We start from the raw sequence: 19,277 nt of genomic DNA, 5'->3' as shown, positions 1-19,277 counted from the left end.
TCAAGTTTGCTTTCATCACAAACTTGTGGTGTCATTTGCCTGAGTGTCCTTAGGGGGACTTCTGAAATCCCTTCCAGCTCTGACATTGTACGATTGTTCTTCCTTAGAACATTTCCCAGAATTAGATACTTACACTGTGACATAGCTTGAGATGGACAGACAGAGAGAGACGACACATAGACAGGTAGATAGTAAGTAGCTGGATAAACAGACACATACGTATGGACTTACGGGTGCCCACTGCATGCTATCCAGAAGCGGTGTGTAAGCTCCCTGCCATTCTCTTGCACAAACTGTATTTTCCCTTTGTTCTTCTGGACATATTCCCTTATGACTGACAATCATGAAAACGATTCCTGAGAGCTGTTTTAAGTCTTCAGCTGTTGTTAGGTGGAGTCTAGGCATGACATTGTGAAGGATGAAACTCCCCAGCTCTCAGGAACTGCTTCAGTTAGGGTGACCATTTAGTTTATTGTCTGAACCAGGACATTATCGAGAGTGAAAGGGGGTACCGTTAGTCGTTAATCTGGGATAGCAGGCGCAAAATGGAACTGTTCTTTGCAAATCAGGGCATAGAGTCACCCCAAGTGATGACTTCCCCCTGAAACCTGTACACAGTACGAAAAAGAAATTACTGTTTAAAACAAATACACACAGAAATGAACTATATGTCTGATTCTGCCTTCTAGGGTGGGTATGATATAATTCATCTTAGTGAGAAACCTGGCTACAAATAGGATCCTATTAAAAGAGAGACTGTAATTTCTGAGCTTCTGCTGTTTACTTTTCTTTTCTATTTTTCTTTTCTTTTTTTTTTCTTTGAGCTGGTAAAGAAAAGAGCCTTGGAGTAGGTGGTAATTTGCTTTGCAGGGTGTGTTAATGAGTTTCTGAATATGCAAATAGAAGCTGGGAAAGGAAACGGAGAACCCAATCACTCTGCCTAATAAGGAGAAGAATGTGTTTTTTGTTGTTTTGCCCTGCAGCGTGGCATGTGGGATCTTAGTTCCCCAACCAGGGATCTAACTCATGCGCAGAGTCCTAACCACTGGACTGCCAGGGAAATCCCGAGAATGAGCTTTTAAGGCAGCCCAGGAGCAGTGGGGGAGGAGAAGGAAGGACCCCCGCAGCCAGGTAGAGGGGAGGGGAGGGGAGGGGAGGGTTTAAGAAGAGGGACCTGTTTCTCCATTTCCAGTTGATTTCTGTGCTGACCTATGATGCACCCCTACCCCCTTCCCATCTCTTTCCCACTCTGCCAGCGGAAGCCCTGGCCAGTGAAACTTTGTGGGGAAACAAGCCCAGGAGTCTGGGTTCCTCATTTGGGCTCAGGAGGGAAGGAGAGATGAGAGCAGCTCATGAAGCAAGAAATGAGTGAGACCGAATTCAAGAAACTGGAAAAAGGGGAAACCAGGGAAAACAGAAGCCTTGCCCACAATCCCCAGAGCTCTGAGACTGGAACAGAGGGCACTGAGTTTCCCACCAAAGAGGTAAAGGAGCTCCACTCCTCTTTAGTGGAAAGCCAAAGGGAAGGTGTCTCCCTAAGGCTGGAGGGCTTGAGGACTGGCTGCAATCCATGTAGGGCGCCCCCTGCGTAGTCAATGTGGCAGCCTGTTGAGGACATCCTGGTTGCTACTGGAGGCCTTTATAGCAAAGGTAACACATCTGGAGCAGTGAATGAGGTGAGAAAGAAAGACAGGACATGTTTACTTCTCCCATCCACTCTGCTGTAAAAAAGGAAAAGAGGAGGAAACAGGCAGAATCCATACCGGAGTCTTTTTTACCTTTCTCAAGAGAACTGGAATGGATTCATTGTCTTCCAGGAAGGAACACTTCGGTGACCCCCGTGTCCTGCCTCAGAGCTCAGAAACACACAGCAAGATGTAGCGTGAGCCTATCTTACACCCACAGCTGTCCACCCCGCAGATAATGTGCAGTAGCCCCTTCCTTTGAAGGCAGGCTTTGCCCCCCATCTGCCAGCATCCCGGATGCTGGTGCAAACCCCCCCAGTTTCAAGAAGGACACCGTCAACAGTGTCAGTATCAGGAAAGGCGTTTCCCAGGCTCTGCTCTGTAGAACACTAACTCTGTGAAAGGCAAAGGTTGTGTGAATAAAGGGCTCCGCGGTGAAATGAGTTTTGACATTGCTAGGACCACCAGCATTAAATGCATTTTCACTGCAACCCTGACAATGCTAGCATGCACGGTGAATCCCTAAAATGGGGAGGAAAGACACATACTCAGTGTTTGCCAAGGTCATTTAATTATTGGGTTTACTCGGTGTGCTGGGAGAGATGCCTACCACTATCTCACGGCACCAGTGAGGTTTACACAGAACACAGGGAAAGGGGCACAGTGACGGTACTATTTAATATCAGTGCTAAGTATGTCACATGCATTGTCTGCTTTAAGGTTCCCCCAAAGCCTTTGAGACGGGTTCTATCATCACCCTCACTTTACACAAGAGGACACTGAGGCTCAGAAAGTATCCATCAGTCAAGTTCACACTGGCAGGATTAGAACACAGGTTGCTACGACTCTATCCTTTTAACCTCGCTAGTTGACGGCCATCACTGTCACCATGGGAAAGGGTAAGAGTCGGATGAGGAGGGAGCAGGGGGCAGTGGGCTTGCAGGGCAGGAGCTGAGCGCTAGTGTGTGGAGTTACATTACTGAGAGCCGTCACCAGGGCTCAGGGGAACAAAAGTTGCGAAGCCCACATTTTTGTTGGGTAACAGATGCTGGCAGAAATCTTAAGTTCAGACCACTCCTTCCAAAAGTTGGTGGTGAAGAAAGGGAAAGACCAAAGGTGGGCCGCCCCAGGAGGAGGTGCGGATGAGGGAAGCTGTTCTCTGAGGATGGGGGTACCAGTGCGTGTCTAGCAGTGGCGAGGTGGGCAGCACCTCCCAGCTGGGCACACATAGGAACCCCTTTTTCCAACAAGCCAGTGACTGCCTGTCTGGGGTCTAGGGCACCTCCGGATTGGGGATGGCGTGAGGGAAAAGGCATTCACAATGTTACTGAGTGGCCTCTGCTCTCTAAATGAGAATACAGTCTTTGTCTGCTGTTGGCCTCCTTTCATCGCATCAGCTAAAAACATCTTTCTAAACATAGCCGTGGGTAAATCCTTAGAGCCAAAACGAAGGAAGCAAATGTGAAATCCTGGTGGAGGGAGTGCAGCTCCCAAGGCAGCCTTTCTGAACCTGGAACTGTCTGCCCCAGTGATGGAGCCTTTATAGGGTGAGGTGCTAATCCATAAAACCCCAACTCCCGTCCAGGGGTGCGGCTCTCAGAGAAAGGCACAGAATGCCCTCCGTTATCCTGCTGCCTCTTTGGCTCAGAGATGTAGAGGCCCGTACGTCGTCGAGATTCTAAGCCATGGCTGTTTGGTTTCCCCTTGATTCAGGCCACAGAGATCTGAACGCTCCAAACCCTAAGCGCCAGCTTGGCTGCCAGGCGCGGGCCTGAGCGGAGTGTGGTTGGAGCCCCGTGTGGCCATCGAGGTAAGGCTGTGCTGGCACCTCGGCAAGGCCTGTGCAAAGCACCTGGGCCACCTGGCGTCTGGATGACACCCAGGGAGCTGATGGATGCGCCCTCCCAGTCTGGTGACTGGCATCCCTGGCGGCCAGACAGGAGGAAGGCTTTGGTAGGCGGGGTCTTCGGGTCCTGAGTTGTCCAAAGCTCTGGCTCCAAAAACCTATCTCTGCCGTGGGTGCAACTCACCCACCTGGATGCTCCGGAGGCACCAGTTCCGCGGCCACTCCTCGCCCCCTGCCTTCCATGCCCCCCACACCGCTCTCTGTCCGTTGCCCATATCCATGAACTTGGACGCCTGGCCTGTGCTAACTTTCCCCACCTCTCCCCAGCCTGCATGTGCACAGAGATGCTCCCTTTCAGCGCTGCCCCGATGAGGGCCCTCTGGCTCCACCCACAGCACTTTTCTTGCCCTGCCTCCCCCTACATGAGCCCGTTCCTGAGGCTGAGACCTGGGATCACTGCTCAGAGGAAGGTCTGTATTACTAAGACGGCCCAAAGTATCGCATATATAGTTTCTAACCGAACAGCCATGGGGGATTGCCATCCTGTTCTGCACAGCGCACATGAGGAAGCTGAAGACCTAAGTGAGTAAGTAGCTTGCCCGAGATCATCACACAGCAAGTGGGTGGGAAAGCACAGCCATATGTCCACAGGGCAAGTATGTGTGTGTTTGTGTGTGTGCGTGTGTGTGTGCGCACGTATGTGATTGCCCAGAGATTCAGAACAGCTTCCGCTCAAATCAACCCGGATCTGGAGTTACAGACTTCTTGTCATCTTCATATTTTTCTCTCGAGGAACATTAGACATAGTCGAATTTAAGTTAAACTTAAGGACAAAACTTTAGAACAAATGCTTAAAGCAGGTCAAGCTCCTAAGGCTCAACCCTGTGAGGTTTCCTCACCCACTCTACGTTGTTCTTTTCGGCACGCGTTCTCAGCTCAGTCTCCAACTGCCTTCGGTGCATTCACTCGGCACACGCCCGAGTGAACGGGACCACCAGACGCCTGCTTCCAGGGCCCAACCTGGGCCAGGCCCCTCGGCGCGGCATGTCCATGTCCTTTGCTCCCCATCTTACAGAAGTGAGGAAACAGAGGCATGGAGACGACCTGACCCAGGTCACACAGCTAGGAAGTGACAGCCAGATGGGAACCCACAGTGTCTGGCTCCAGAGCCCAAGTTCATCCTGTGTCTTCTACTGCATCCCTAACCTTCCAAATTTATTCGAAATCCTGTTATCTTTCTGCTTTTGCCAGAAAACATCTTCCTTTGCCTCTTCCTTGGACCCGAAAAATAATCCCATGTCTCCCAGCAACTACTCCAGCTGCAACCCTCTACCCCGCTGCTGGGGGAACCGGCCCTGGTTCCTAGCCAACATTTGCACGTGAGCCCAGCGGGCAGGGTCCCGGGTCTTGGGTCTCCCTCGTGGCGCTGGCCCCTCAGAGCCCGATGTGTTCGGTGTTATGTCCCCAACCTGATGGAGGAGGGAGCTGAGGTTGAGAGAGGGTAAGCGACTTGCCCGAGGTCCACAGCCCATGACCTGTGGAGCGGGCCCTTCTAGACTGTGCCCCCAAACCAGTGCTCTCTTCTTTATACTCGGTGGGTTTTAAGTCAGAGCATTGAAAATACAGCAACAGCAGGCATTCCTTTGTAAGAGCACACTGAAAAGAACTGAGAGGGGCTTCACCCGCCACACACTGACAGGCGTCCTCATCTTCCTATCCCCGCACGCGTGGTGGGAGGCTCCTTATGTTTGGATTAAAGCAGGGGTCACAGACTCAAATGCCCACGGAGGCCAACAGGCAACGAGATGAGTGGCCCTGCCTGGGGCATTCACCGTAGGGTACTAGGAAGTGGTGGGCATGGCGTAAACCAGAGAGCATAAGCCCAGCTACGACTTTGCCTGAATCCATTGTTGCCAGGCGGGAATGCGGGTCTCGTGTTGCCAATTCCAACTACTTTTCAAGAGGAGCCAAGAATCCAGAGTTTTATGTGAAATCTCTACATTTCTAAATGATGAAAACTAATTCAAATGGTTCTTGAAACACTTAAGGCAAGCAAAGCACGTCTGGCCACCAGGTTCAGTTTGCTGGGTGCTGTTTCGTGACATCCAGCTTAAAAGTTCATAGAGGATATGAGCTTAGTGCATTGAAAGAAAGTTCCATTTCGTGTAAAATTATCAAATGCTTCTCTAAACCAAACCAAACACAAACTGGATTCGGCGTGCAGGGTGCCATTTGGTAATGTCCAGCTTGAAAAATTTATGGAGGATATAAGTTGAATTCATTTAAAGAAGGATCAATTTAGTGTAAAAATTATCTGTGCAAATCAAGACAAGCCACACACACACACACACACACACACACACACACACACACACACACACCAATTTACTAATGAAGGCGTTTCTCCCAGGAGTGCTTGCTCTGATGACACTTGGTTCAACAGAAGAAAAGGGAAAGGGCCACTGCTGCCACTACTCAAGCCTGTCAGGCAGATGCCACAGTACAGAGTCTTGGCGTGACCCCTGCCTTGTCTGCAGTTAACAGATTTGCCGTGGCACACAGTCTTGGAATGATCCGTGGGGAAACCAAGGTGCAGCAAGAGCTAGACTCCCAGTGACCACTAATTGCTCACCCATCTCTGTAGCTTGGTGCCTTTGGCAAAGATACACCCCTATTTTCTCCTTCTTCTTTGGTCAGTGACCTGTTCTCAATTGATACTGTTCTAAAATCTGAGCTAAGGATGGTTCAACCCCCAATGGCCCTGGACCAAGCGACTAGATCTAAGCATACTGCCATTGCTAACGGTCCCTGGGCCCAGCAGTGAGCAGACCGGCATGCAGGGAAGGGATGAGAGGGTGAAGGGGCTCTGGATCCCTGGCTTCCCCGGGAAGGATGTGCTCACCAACAAGCCATTGGAGCCGTGGACAGTGACGCAGCGAGAGAACGTGTGGTGGATGGAGAGGTCCTTGACATACGTGGGCGGGTCGTAGCCTCCCTTTTCATCCACATCGCCCGCCAGGTGGAAGTGAATTGGGTACTGACCCACCAGCTGCTGGCCCATGTTCTTCAGCTCCACGCCCTCCAGGTGTGCGGCCTTGAACCCCAGTGCAAACTGGGAGAGGAGAGCCCAGAGTCAGAAGGAATCCATGAGATGCTCCCTGATACCCCTCGCTGCTGCCCACACTCCAGAAATGCACACGTGTTGTCTTCAGTGTGCTTTGCTGATCCCCACCTCGGGTACTCAGTGAATCAAAGACATTCTCTGCAAATGGGTTAAGATGCCTGACTCTTCCCATCTCAAGGGAGACAGGCTGCTGCTAATAACACAGGAATGTTGCAAGGCAATGAACTGCTTGGAATCAAGAGGTGCAGTGGGACCGTGCGGCGGCTGGGGCTTGCCTCAACCCTCTTTTCCTGCCTCCTAAGCCACTGAGTGTTATGAGGAAGGGATAACCCTGAGGTAATCTGGGGGAGACTGGAAAACAGCATGCCCTAGGACGGTTGAGGAATCCAGGACAGGCTGGACCTTGGGGCATTAAGAGCCCGTGCTTGGTCCACCATCTGAGGCCCTCTCCTGGCTGTAAGAAGGGGATGCTGAGCTCGGGGTCTTTGTCAGTGTGAGTTGTGGGATGCTTCACATGCTCACATCATAGTATACCCAGAGCCATTCCTACACATTCCAAAGGAACCACCTGATCACACTCAGTGTCTACACTCCAGGAGCTCACCATAAAAGCACAGTTCAAAAATGATTCCTGTCCCAAGCTGAGTTCAGCTAACTTCTACTAGAGAAGGATGACTTAAGGACGTGCTAACCATGCCTTCCAAAACTAGGTGTCAGCTGGAATGCCAACTCCAGTAGTGGCTGCCCGGGAGAGCTGTGTTAAGAATGATTCTGAGGCCTAGTTTGGGCAAAGTGGGAAGGAGTGCTCTGATCACTTAGGGATTACTCTCAACATGGGAAATGGGGTTGCAGCAGCTTGCGTAACATAAACCTGCTATTTCTGCTTTAGTCTCCCTAATGAGTTTCTCAGCTGAAGATTATAGCACGACCTCTGTCCCCATCTCATCCCTTGAAACTGACTGGAAATACGGAGAAGAGTTTTTGGAGGTCGCAATGACTGGGAAGCACTGCTAGCATTTAATGAGCAGGGGCCAGGGATGCTAGAAATCTTATATTAGGCCCGTATGACAGAAAAAATGGTCTTGCCTATGCCAGTAGGGCCCCCATTATGAACTCTGTAAATTTCACTCAATTATTCCTTTCAGTTAGATTACCAGAAAGTCTCATCCTTAAAGCATATGATTTTAACTCCTAAAGAACTGTCTTTACAAAACACCAAGGTAATATTGTTATTCTACCAGCTTTAATCTCACATCATTGGAAGGAATGGCCTCGTGGAGAACATTGGGGTGTCGTCCGGTATTTAATATGCCAGATAAAGGCACCTCACAGAGAGATGCAAAAGGAATTCCTCTTTGAGTTGAATGCTAGGAAAACATGAGCTCCAACGAATTGATACCACTTTCCTTCACTGCGCAATGAGAACTCTGCAGCTCATCATATCTGTCTTGGTCTTGAGTCTCCACCAGGAAACTCACAGGTAAATGTAACGCTAGAACTTCTAGTTCTTCTCCCCTGCTTATCATCTTCTCCGGTTTTTTGTTTTTGTTTTTTTCTTTGGCCGCGCTGTGAAACATGCGGGATCCTAGCTCCCCAACCAGGGATCAAACCCACGTCCCTTGTGGTGGGAGCACAGAGTCTTAACCACTGGACCGCCAGGGAAGTCCCCATCTTATCTGTATTTTAATGGATCTATTGCAAATGCAAGTTTTTGTGAGTTAAATGCCCGTTCTTTTAGGAAGTGGCCAGGGTTAAACAATGAAGAAAGGGAACGAAAGCTATGATTGAAAGTTGAAAATCAGGAAGGCAGTGTGACACGTGCCATGTGACTGCAGGGTAAGAGACGTTCCTCTGTCATCTCTCTTGTTCCCAAGTATGGACATATGGAATTGCACACAGAGGGATAATACATAAGACCCCTCCAATTTCCAGAAAGGTACCCTTCCCTTGGTCCTACCTTTTGCCCCTCCATCCCCTTCCCTACCAAGAATCCCCGCCTATAGGCTGGCATCGCTGGAATCCTCCTGGTTGGGTTGATGGCCTCAGCCAGGCAGACTCATACCTTGATGTGGCCCCCAAAGGTGTCGAAGTCAAAGAAGTTGCAGATGTGGTTGCTGTAGGGGTAGCATTCATCCTCCATCTCCCCCATCACCACGATATTCCGGCTCAGGAGCCCAACCTCGGCCCGCATGTCCACACCATCTACCTCCTCCCCAATGTGCAGGTACATTGGTTTCCCTAGGGCAGAAAGGAGGGAAAGTGGGAAATCAGAGGTACTGCGTGTGCCCACTGACTTCCAGGGCCCTGCCAGGTGCTTCCGCTGCTTACATGGTGCATGGTGGTCCCCGCGGCCCCGAGTCCCATTTTATAGAAGAATGAAGCCCAGGGAGGTGAAATGACTTGCCTGAATGAAGAGGCAGGATTCACAGCCATGCATGCTTATGTCTGAAGCTCATGCAAAAATGACTACTTGTCCCTCCATTTCTGTCCCCTCTTCTTGCTTGTCCGTACTAGAATCTTCTATTTTAGCTAGACACAAGGCTCCCCGGGACAGCCACATTTCCCAGCCTCCCTGCAGGTCAGTGTGGTCAGAGGATAGCAGAAGGAGTGTGTGCACCCTTCAGGTGGCCCCTGCTCTGACATAGGGCTGGGATATGGACGCTGTAGGTGGGCCAGCCTCGCCCATGTGGGTGTGAACACACCCTGGAGGTGGCAGAGCAACGTGACAGAAGAAACCCAGTCTCTGGATGATCCCACAGAGCTCACGCCCTGGACCGCCTACCCGTTGGGAGTCTTACAGACAAAGCAAACCCTCTCTTTAGAGCCAATGCTTTAAAGCAGTGCAAATCCATATTCTGCTGAAGTCGGCAAATCTATGTTCTACTTTCCTCAACCTCCTGTAGAGTGTGTGTCTACAACTGAATTTTCCGGAAAGAACTAGATTGGAGCTTCTGTGTCCAGCACTGCCGGGCTCTGGATGCCACTATGGTAGCATATAGAACAATGAAAGAGAGCTTGCACCCCACTCTGTGTTGACCTCACCACGAACTCCCTCCCTCCCTCTCGCTGGCCTTGGAGGAGAGGATGCTCTCTCTCTCGTACCACTGACCTCAGCCCCAGCCCTTCCCATAAGCTCAAGAGCCTTGAATCTAATAGCCCTCCCCTTCTAGTAGCTTCATTTCATCCCTCATTTGGGTTCATGTTCTGTTTTGAGACTCATCTAGGCCTTCCTATCTTTATTTTTTTTCTTGATGTTATAATTATTTTTGAAGTTTTTTGTTTGTTTGTTTTTTGTTTTTGTTTTTGTTTTTGGAGTATAGCTGCTTTACAATTAGGCCTTCCTATCTTTAAAAACTAACAATCACGGGCTTCCCTGGTGGCGCAGTGGTTGAGAGTCCGCCTGCCGATGCAGGGGACGCGGGTTCGTGCCCCAGTCCGGGAAGATCCCACGTGCCGCGGAGCGGCTGGGCCCGTGAGCCATGGCCGCTGAGCCTGCGCGTCCGGAGCCTGTGCTCCGCAACGGGAGAGGCCACAACAGTGAGCGGCCCGCGTACCGCAAAGAAAAAAAGCAAGAAAGGTGCAGGGTGACAGGAGTTTGGAACTTTGGAACTGTCTTTGATAGTCGCCTCCACAACAATCCCAAACTCTTCTCTGGAATAAAGAGACCTCAGGCTGCCTCTAGATTCAGCTGGTCCCTGAGACTGCTGACCTGCCTCGTAGGTGCTTTCTCTTCTTTTTGGGGATGTAATTGTAGAGAGAGCAACAACCTCTCATGTCGATTCGCAGCCTGAACCACTTGGCTTTCACTTGACTTGAGCAGCAGGGCACGGCTCAGCCCCGTGACACCACTGGTTCCCACGTGCAAAGGCTGTGGTTATAAAAGCCCTGAGCAGCACGCACTGATGGTGACCTCACCCTGCTCTCTCATCCCCGGGGAAGGCTGGCTTCCCTGCCCACCCCTTCACCCAGGTTACATCCCGTGGGTGGCTCTGCAGCATTTTAAAGGATGTTTGTTGTTCTGGAATTCTGCAGACTCAGGGAGATAGTGGTTTCTTTGAAGCATCTCAGTTTAAGATGTGAGACGGGTGCACGGCAAAGCTGAGAAAATATTCCCTTTGGAATCGGTATTTGCCTCCTCTGGCTGCTGTAACAACTTACCACAAACTTAGTGGCTTAAAACAACAGAAATTTCTATTCTGATAGTCCTGGAGGTCAGAAGTCCAAAATCCATTTCACCGGGTCAGCAGTCAGGGAGTTGCCAGGGCTGGTCCCGTCAGGGGCTCCAGGGGAGAACCAGTTCCTGGCCTTTTGCAGACCCTTGCAGCTGCCAGCACTCCTCGGTTGGTGGCCCCTTCCTCCAATCTGCTATGTCATCACATCTGACTCTGACCCTCCTGTACCCCTCCTTTTAAGGACCCTTTTTTTTTTTTTTGTGGTACGCGGGCCTCTCACTGTTGTGACCTCTCCCGTTGCGGAGCACAGGCTCCGGACGCGCAGGCTCAGCGGCCATAGCTCACGGGCCCAGCCGCTCCGCGGCATGTGGGATCTTCCCGGACCGGGGCACGAACCCGTGTCCCCTGCATCGGCAGGCAGACTCTCAACCACTGCGCCACCAGGGAAGCCTAAGGACCGTTTTGAGTCCACTGAACCCACCCAGATAATCCGGGTTCACCCCCCATCTCGTGAGCCTTAATCACATCTGCAAAGTCCCTTTTGCCACATAAGGTAACACATTCCCAGTTGCCAAAGATTAGCACGTGGACACCTTTGAGGGCTGTTAGTCAGTCTATAACAGAGTCCCTCTTTTAAAAAGTCTCAGGTAATAAAAAAAAATTAACTTTTCAAAGAGTCTATTTACTGGAATTTACTGTTATCCCCTGAGCCGAAGGTCTGTGTCCCCTGTCAAAGGGATGCCACGGATAGGGGGCTGTCAGGCCTTCAGTCTCATTCAGGGTCCTGACATCAACCAGTAGAAAGAGTTTAAAACAAGTTAGTGCTGCAGAATACCGGTGCCTCATCCTCCAGCACATCCCACTGTGGCTTCTGGTTTGGGTCACAGGGCCACGAGTCTGTCCAGTTTTAAGGTCCAGAAGCAGAGTCGCCTCTAGCACCCACGCAGGAGCCTCTCTCCCACCCCTGGCTCGTCCTCTGCCCATTGGCTCTGGGGCCTTTACAAGCAGCCAGTTACGAGGCCCTCGGGTTGGGGGGAGGTTAGGGTCTTCTGCAGAAAGAGCTTTGCCCTGGGTTCTGAGTGACCCCAGCTGGACAGAAAGCTGCACCCAGAGCACCGTCCGACGCTGATAAGGAAAGAGACTCCCACGCGCGCCAGCTCTGAACGCCCAAGGTCCAGCGACTGATACACTGAGCATTGATCGTAATTGCATCTAAGGATAGACAGTCAGACCCGGAAGGACCCAGAATGACTTTCTGTCGTCACTTAGGCCACCAGCTCCCTAACTTCACATTTGAGGAAATGGAAGGCAGACGGTGCTCAGGGCCGGCCTGGTGGAGACAGGGCGAGAATGGGGGGACACGGCCCCCGGGAAAGGATGCCCTTTCAAGCCTCTTATGACTGGTGCTGGGGGCACTTTCTCTTCACCACCAGGCTCTGGCTCTGGGACCCAGTGAGTGCCATGAGCCTGGACCTTCGCCATAAGCACATGAAACGTGACACCTGTCTTTCCAGCACCTCTTTACTCTCCGTGGACCCTTGACTCTGACTTCGAGGGCTGAGCATGTCACCTGCATCCAGGCAGCAGTGATCTCTCATGACAGCCACTGGGGGTGCAGTGCCTTCCCTCTCTCTCGGGGAGGACCTGCTGCCAGGGGGTAGTCAGCAGGCGGTCTCCAGCTCAGGAGCCTCCTGTGTCTGCTCCAAGGTCATGCTCTGCTTGGGTCCCTCCCAGTGACTAAAGCACAGCTGAGGTCCTGGAGCCCGGCCGCTGCTTCCCCACGCAGGATCCCCTGATAGGCAGGCTGTGCTCGGAGGCACACGCACCCCCCCCCCTTTCCCTAGTCTCCCGAACCACCCAGCTCAGAACACTCCCTGCAGGTAAGTGGGTCAGTAGAAATGGACCCTTCTTTTTTCCCAGAGCTGGGCATCTTTCCCCAAGTACTTGCAGGCTCCTGGTCTTCCGGGCCTCATGCCTCTGGGCACGGTGGACACAGGCCTCTTCACTAGTGGACCCCCCAATGAACAGCTCTCCTGGCAACACCCAGAAAAACTTCCAAAGGCTTCCTCAACCGAGCAAAGCCACCCGGGGCCGTTCTTGGGGTGCAGAAGCAAGCACTGCCTGCCAGTGCCCTAGAGGCAGTTCAGAGGTGAACTTGCCAAAGCAAGTGATGGGGGCCTGAGGGTCTGGTCCCGAGAGGCACAGCATAGAGCCTGCTTCCCAAAAGGATGTCCCCCCGAGCCCCGCCACCCAGGGCTCAGCACGTTACAGAAGAGGCTACAGGGGGCAGCAAGCTCCGTCCTACCAGCCAGAGGCGCGGGAAAGGAGCTTCCCATGCAGCTCCGGGGGGCACAGCAGCCGCCTAGCCGCCCGCAGGATGGACAGAGTAAAACCCACACTCTTGTGGGCTTACCCGCCATCACTCCCACACGTCCCCTTCTGCTCCAGCCAGACCCGACCACCCCATCATTCCCTGAGCAAGCTTCTGCTCGTTTACATCTCAGAGCTTTTATCGAAGCTGCTCTCTCTAGTTGGGACAGCCTCCTCCATTTGTCCATGGAGCAAATCACCTTGTCCCTCAAGGTCCAGCTCTGATGGCTCCTTCTCAGTGGAGCCTCCCCTGACTACCCTCAGCATAGCCTTTGCATCTTGGGGTCTCCCCGGTGCTGGGGGGGTGGCCAGGAAACCAGGCCAAGCCTCCTCATCTCTAGGCCATGCACCTCCAGATTTCCAACCACCCCTCAAAGTGTATGCATTTCAGAGCTCAGGAGGCTCCTCTCAATTTGTCAGCATCCCCCCTGTAAAATATGGTGTCCAGGGACTTCCCTGGAGGCTCCAGTGTTTAAGACACGGAGCTTCCGATGCAGGGTGCGCGGGTTCGATCCCTGGTCGGGGACTAAAATCCCACATGCCAGGCGACGCGGCAAAAAAAAAAAGTGGTGTCCAGGCAGGGTGCTGACCAGAGGCTTCTGTTCCTGTGGGTGGCCAGAGGGCCTTCCTCGGGGATTCAGTCTCAACACAACTGGAGAGGTGGGACAAATGCGGAGGACTGTGGCTCTGCAGCCAGGCTGTCCGGGTGGGATTCTGACTCAGATCATAGCCGTGAGTCCCTGAACGCATTATTTAAGCTCCTGAACCTCAGACCCTTTATCTATAAAATGGAGATAACAATAGCACATATCTCGAAAGGTAGCTATGGTTGTGAAATGAGTTAATCCATGGAATGTGCCTGGAACAGCCCCGAGGGCATAGCAGGGGGCTAGTGTGACAGAAGTGACATATGCAGCTGTCCCCAAGTGAAGGCTGGAACCCAGGGCTCCCACCGCTAGCTTCACGCCTATAATGATGGGGATGGAAGATAACAGGTTCGACAGCTTTCTTTGTTCCACGGGGAAGAGCAGCCAGGGGGTAGGGGTGACTTCCAGGTAGATGGACAACTGTGCTGACTAGACTCCTGGGAGCAGACTCAGTAAGACAGACTGAGAGCTGAAAGAATATTCCGGTCCCACCGCCTCCTTCCCCTATGTGGAGCTCCCTATCAGGATTTTACAAACCTTACAGCCAGTTTATCTGTCCCGCTGCTGCATTTACAGCCCACTCCCAGGCCACTATCCCAGGGAAGCTGTGCACCCCGCTTTCCCAGCATCCCACCCTGTCTGTGGAATTCTCCCACGCGGCCTTCACCCCTCCCTTCTGTCTCCAGGCTCTGATACAGGAAGGCCAACCAGGAGAAAGCAGACCAAGCCAGATTTGTCCCGAATAATCCACAAGGGCCATGAGCACAGATAAGGGGTGGGGAAGGCACGGGATGCAGAAGAACTCTGCACAGTTGCCCCACACGGGAATAAAACATCGACCCTTCCAAGTACTCATCTTACGACAGGCCCGGTTCCACAGTCCGCCCTCTTCCGAGCCCTCTCTACAGGGCAAGCGTGGCACTAAACACTCTGGGGTCGAGAAGGGTAAAACATCAAGGATCTTCCAGTGGGAGAAACAGACCCCTGTACATGTGGCTCAGACCCAACAGGGCCCAGGGTTTCTGCAGGAGGGGGCAGTGGGGTCTGCCCTTCTCAGACCACGAGGACAAGCCCAGAGGGACTTAGGCTGGAGGGTCCCAGAAAGGCAAATTTAAACTACAGAGCTCCCAGATCCCTCCTCCAGTCCAGTCATCTTTGAGAGAAGATGTTGGGAACAGGGTCCCTCCTGGAGGAAGGATGAAGCAGAACGTATCACCTTCGAGCCAGAGAGCTCTGAGTTTGAATCCTGGCTCAGATCGACCAAGTAGACTTGCTTGGTCTATACCAGCAGCCCTCACTAGAAAGTTCTGAGATGATAGAAATGCTCTATTCCGTGCTGTCCGATATGGTAGCCACTAGCCACATGTGGCCAGTGGACTCTTTGAAATCTGCCCTGCAGGACTGAGGAATGGAATTTTTATTAGTTTCAATTAAATTTATACAGCCCCATGTGGCTGCTGACTACCATATTGGAAAGCGTGAGTCTAGACGTTTAATGTCCATGGATATCAGTTTCCTCACCTATGTCATGGAGAAAACAGTGGCACCCGCCTTGCCAGGTTGTCATGAAGAGTACGCAAGTTGGTGTACGTAAAGTGCTTTAGCATAACACGGGAAACTCAAACAATGTTAATACTAATTAGTAGTAGTACTTCAAAGTGTGTGATGGGGGGCTTATAAACAAAGTGGGAAGTTGAGAATGAAAATAGGGTAGAAAATTGAGGGGATTTCTTTCTTCTTTTTTTTTTTTTTTTTTTACTGACGAAGGATGTATTTATTTTAAACCATTACATAAGATTCAGCTTAAGAATCATAAAGAGGAGATTTCTAATTGCCATGTCGGGAGGTGTTGAAAATCACACTGTGGTTGGCAAAACCTTGAAATATTTTTTTAGATGATTCACACATTTTCATGACTTTGTTACCCCCATCTGTTTCTCGTCAGAAAATCGTTATGCAAAAAGGCCTGTTTACTGGAATTTGGGGGCAGTGAGGAAAGAGGATCCAGGAGGGCTGTGTCCCTCTCTGCAAGCCAGCCTGGGCAGGAGAACACGAATTGGTAATTGGATGGGGGCACAGTTTTGGAAAAGAACAAAGCAGGTGGAGTCCTTGCTCCATGTCAGTGGGGGATGGAGGGCCAGAGAATGGGCTTGGAGGTGAAGAGGAGAAATGTGAGCCTCCCTAGGACAGCCAGACAAACAGAAAGACACACACACACACACACACACACAAACACACACACACCCCCCTCACAGATACCCCTCCCTGGGGCTTTTCCGATGCTGTCCACCAGGAGGCGCTGTTTTCATGTAAGCCCTAAAGCTTCTGAGCAAGATGGTCCACTCTGAGCCTAGTAACTTTACGGAGGGAGGGGCTCGGCAGGGTTGGGGAGCTGCTGGAGATAGAGACACAGGCAGTCCTAAACCAAGGGCGTTTGGAGGGTCCTGAGAGGGATGCATCATCTCCTCCACTTACCCTTCCCTCCCTTGGTACTCAGGGCCCAGAGCAGCCCCATCTCACCCTCTGTCCAGCCTGCACAGCCCTCATGAAGCCCCTGGAACTGTTGGCCAAACATTGCCACCTGCAGCAACGCGCCATCATTCACACCCAAACCACGCCGTTGGGCGGGGCGGGCGTGCCCCAGGATCGCACGGCTTCCTCATTCTCAGGGTCGCTCTTGGCACACACTACTGCCCTATTAGGACCTGCCCAAGATGAAATTTCCCCTCCAGGCCTAGGGTGCTCAACAATGAGGTGCAGATGAGGGCCGGTGTGAACAAAGTGCCCCTCCCAGGGGTGCCCCTCCTCCTACCTCCCTGCAGGCAAGGCCTTAAAGGCAAGCTTTCACTCTCCCAGAAGCCACAAGGGCAGCCTCAGCTCCATGGGTCACTTAGGCTGGGCCCGTGAGCCATGGCCGCTGAGCCTGCGCGTCCGGAGCCTGTGCTCCGCAACGGGAGAGGCCACAACAGAGAGAGGCCTGCGTACCGCAAAAAGAAACAAAAACAAAAACAAAAAACAGTGAGCAGTGACATCCCCTCAAACGGTCTGAATTCCACTCCTGACAAGAGTCCCAGAGGACACCTGGCATCCCAGAAGGGCTGTCCACATGTATTGTCCTCAGGAGACACAGAAGACACCCAGAGAAGACCCAAGGGTCCAACAATCACTAGGAATTGCTTCGCTTGGTGCTGTCCTGTAAGTGGGGGTCTAGGAAGTCTAATAAGCCATTGTACTCAGAAGAAAGCCCCAAGGTGCCATTTGGGGTCTCCGCTTCCTCCAGCCCCCCGTTTCCCTGTCAAGCTACCTGGGTCTTCTTCTGGAATTGGAGCATTGCCTGCTCTTCCCAGCACAGGGTCTTTGCTGCCCCTCCCCTCTTTCCTGGTTACCTCTCTGCTCAATCATTAATTCCTCTGGGGAGTCTTCCGCGCCTTTGTCAAACCCCCGTTTCCGATGCTCCCATCGATCCCCCATCTTCCTCTTCCATGGCCTTTCTCACATTTGGGATTTCGTTTTTATTGGGATGATTCTTTGCTGGATATCCATTTTCACAGCTGCCTAAGGGCAGAGAACTTGTCTATGTGGTTCACCATGGCTTCCCAAAGCCTGGAGCATTGCCTGGCATAGACTATGTGCTCTTTGTTTGTTGAATACATGATGACCTGCTCCTTGCCACCTCCCTGCAGGTGTCCTTGTGATGGAGGAGTGAGGATGCCTGTCCAGCCTGAGGGTGGAGGGAGGGTGGGGCATACACATTCACAGGAAGAGCCTCCACACCCAGAAGCATCAGGACACGTAGACAACTGCAGGCCTGGCAGACCTCGTGTGTCTGTTACTAATAATGACAGAAATGGCTTGCTTCTCTCCCTCTATAACTTCCTTTAAGCTGCATGTCCCCAAAGAGCAGAATCGATAAGCTATAAAATACACAGGTTTCAACCACTGGCCTGTGGCTCATGCTCCTTCCCTCCTTTCCATCCTTAAGTTTAGTTGCTAAACTATTGCACTAATACTACTATTAGTAACAGCTAACACTAATGGAGCACTTATCACGTTCCAGGCACTACTTTAAGTATCTCTTTAAGTATCTCTTTAACTCCTTTAATCTTCACAACAGCCCTTTGAAGTAGTTGTGATCATTATCTCCATTTTATACATGAGAAAACAGGGGCAAAGGGAAGTTACATAATTGTCTAACGTCCTTTGGCTAATCACTGCCATTCCTAGAATGTGAATCCTCTTTAAACTATTTTACCAAAAAAAAAAAAAAAAAGTCTTCCTCAAAATGTCTTCAGAAAATGTGACAAACAGCATGACCCTCCGTTTAACGTGATAAATCAAACCGTAAATAGCCACACACAGAGAGCATCTTTGCATCAAACAGTTTCCAGGGTGACGGTTCACGTTGCTGTGCAGTAGCCATCACATGAAAGCCCCTATGACAGATTTCCCAGTAGCCCAGAGCTAAGGGAAAGTTGCCTCTCTTGGCTTCTGGTCCCCTTCCTTGTATTAGACAATGTTAGTTAAGTAAGTTGTGAAGTTCCTTTCTCTGCTCTGGCTGCCAGGAAGCTCAGAGATACATTTTATGGTCTATTTCAGTAGCTTCTGCTAACTTCATTTCCCACCCCCCTTTCTGCTGACTTTATTCTCCATCCATCAGTCTTTCATTACTTAGACATGTATCTTTCACTCCGGTTTTTTTTTTTTCCCCCCTGGAGGAAGATCTACCTGGACTTGTGTTCATTCTAAGAGACCCCGAAACCTTTTTTGAAGAAGGTAGGGGTTTCAAACAAATTATCATTTAAGATATCATTCTGTTACCTTGTCAAGGAACAAATGTTTGGTCATCTCAGCCTCTGCCCACAAACTGCTACCCCCTTCCCTGTCTCTCGCCACACCCACCACATCACAATCTCTGGAAACGGTTACAGCCTTCCTTTTGCAGTTCTGAGTCTAGAGTTGGTGCCCCAGGATCACAGCTGCAGCATTTGTGGACTGCCTCAGCTACATGCCCTCCAGGGTCCCCATCCCCATGAATAAAATAATGGCATTGGACTCCATCACACGTTCTCAATTTTTTAAACCTTTGTGCCCCCAAATTCTTTCTCAAGCACACTTCCACTAGCCAAAAAGATTCTGTTGAATTTTACCTTTTGTAGTTTTATTTCCAAAATAATAGATACTCTGAATATATTGGTAACGCTTTCTCAATTCATAGTCTTCCTTCTACCCCCAAATTCTAATACTTCTCCAGGTGCAATGGTTCTGTGGCAGCCAATATTTTTTTTCTTTAATTTTTATTGGGGTATAGTTGATTTACATTGTTGTGTTAGTTTCAGGTGTACAGCAAAGTGATTCAGTTACGCATATACATATATCTATTCTTTTTTAGATTCTTTTCCCATATAGGCCATTACAGAGTATTAATAGAGTTCC

At 51.0% G+C, this 19,277-nt stretch overlaps 1 protein-coding gene across 1 annotated transcript in view; it reads right to left on the bottom strand.

Moving 5' to 3' along the window:
- The window catches only part of CEMIP (cell migration inducing hyaluronidase 1), a 75,153-nt gene that overhangs the window by 31,946 nt on the left and 23,930 nt on the right, over window positions 1–19,277 (bottom strand). Inside the window, exons 12-13 of the mRNA XM_029239744.1 lie at window positions 8,718–8,893; window positions 6,434–6,643 (exon numbers count right to left, since the gene is read on the bottom strand). Of these exons, the coding sequence (XP_029095577.1) occupies window positions 6,434–6,643; window positions 8,718–8,893 (386 nt within the window). The remainder of the gene's footprint in view (window positions 1–6,433; window positions 6,644–8,717; window positions 8,894–19,277) is intronic.

This window comes from Monodon monoceros, unplaced genomic scaffold (assembly GCF_005190385.1).
Source record: "Monodon monoceros isolate NGI ecotype Baffin Bay Population unplaced genomic scaffold, NGI_Narwhal_1 Super_Scaffold_21, whole genome shotgun sequence".
Classification (NCBI taxonomy): Eukaryota; Metazoa; Chordata; class Mammalia; order Artiodactyla; family Monodontidae; genus Monodon; species Monodon monoceros.
Note: the sequence above shows the minus strand (reverse complement) of the source record. Positions and strands in the feature narration are given on the sequence as shown.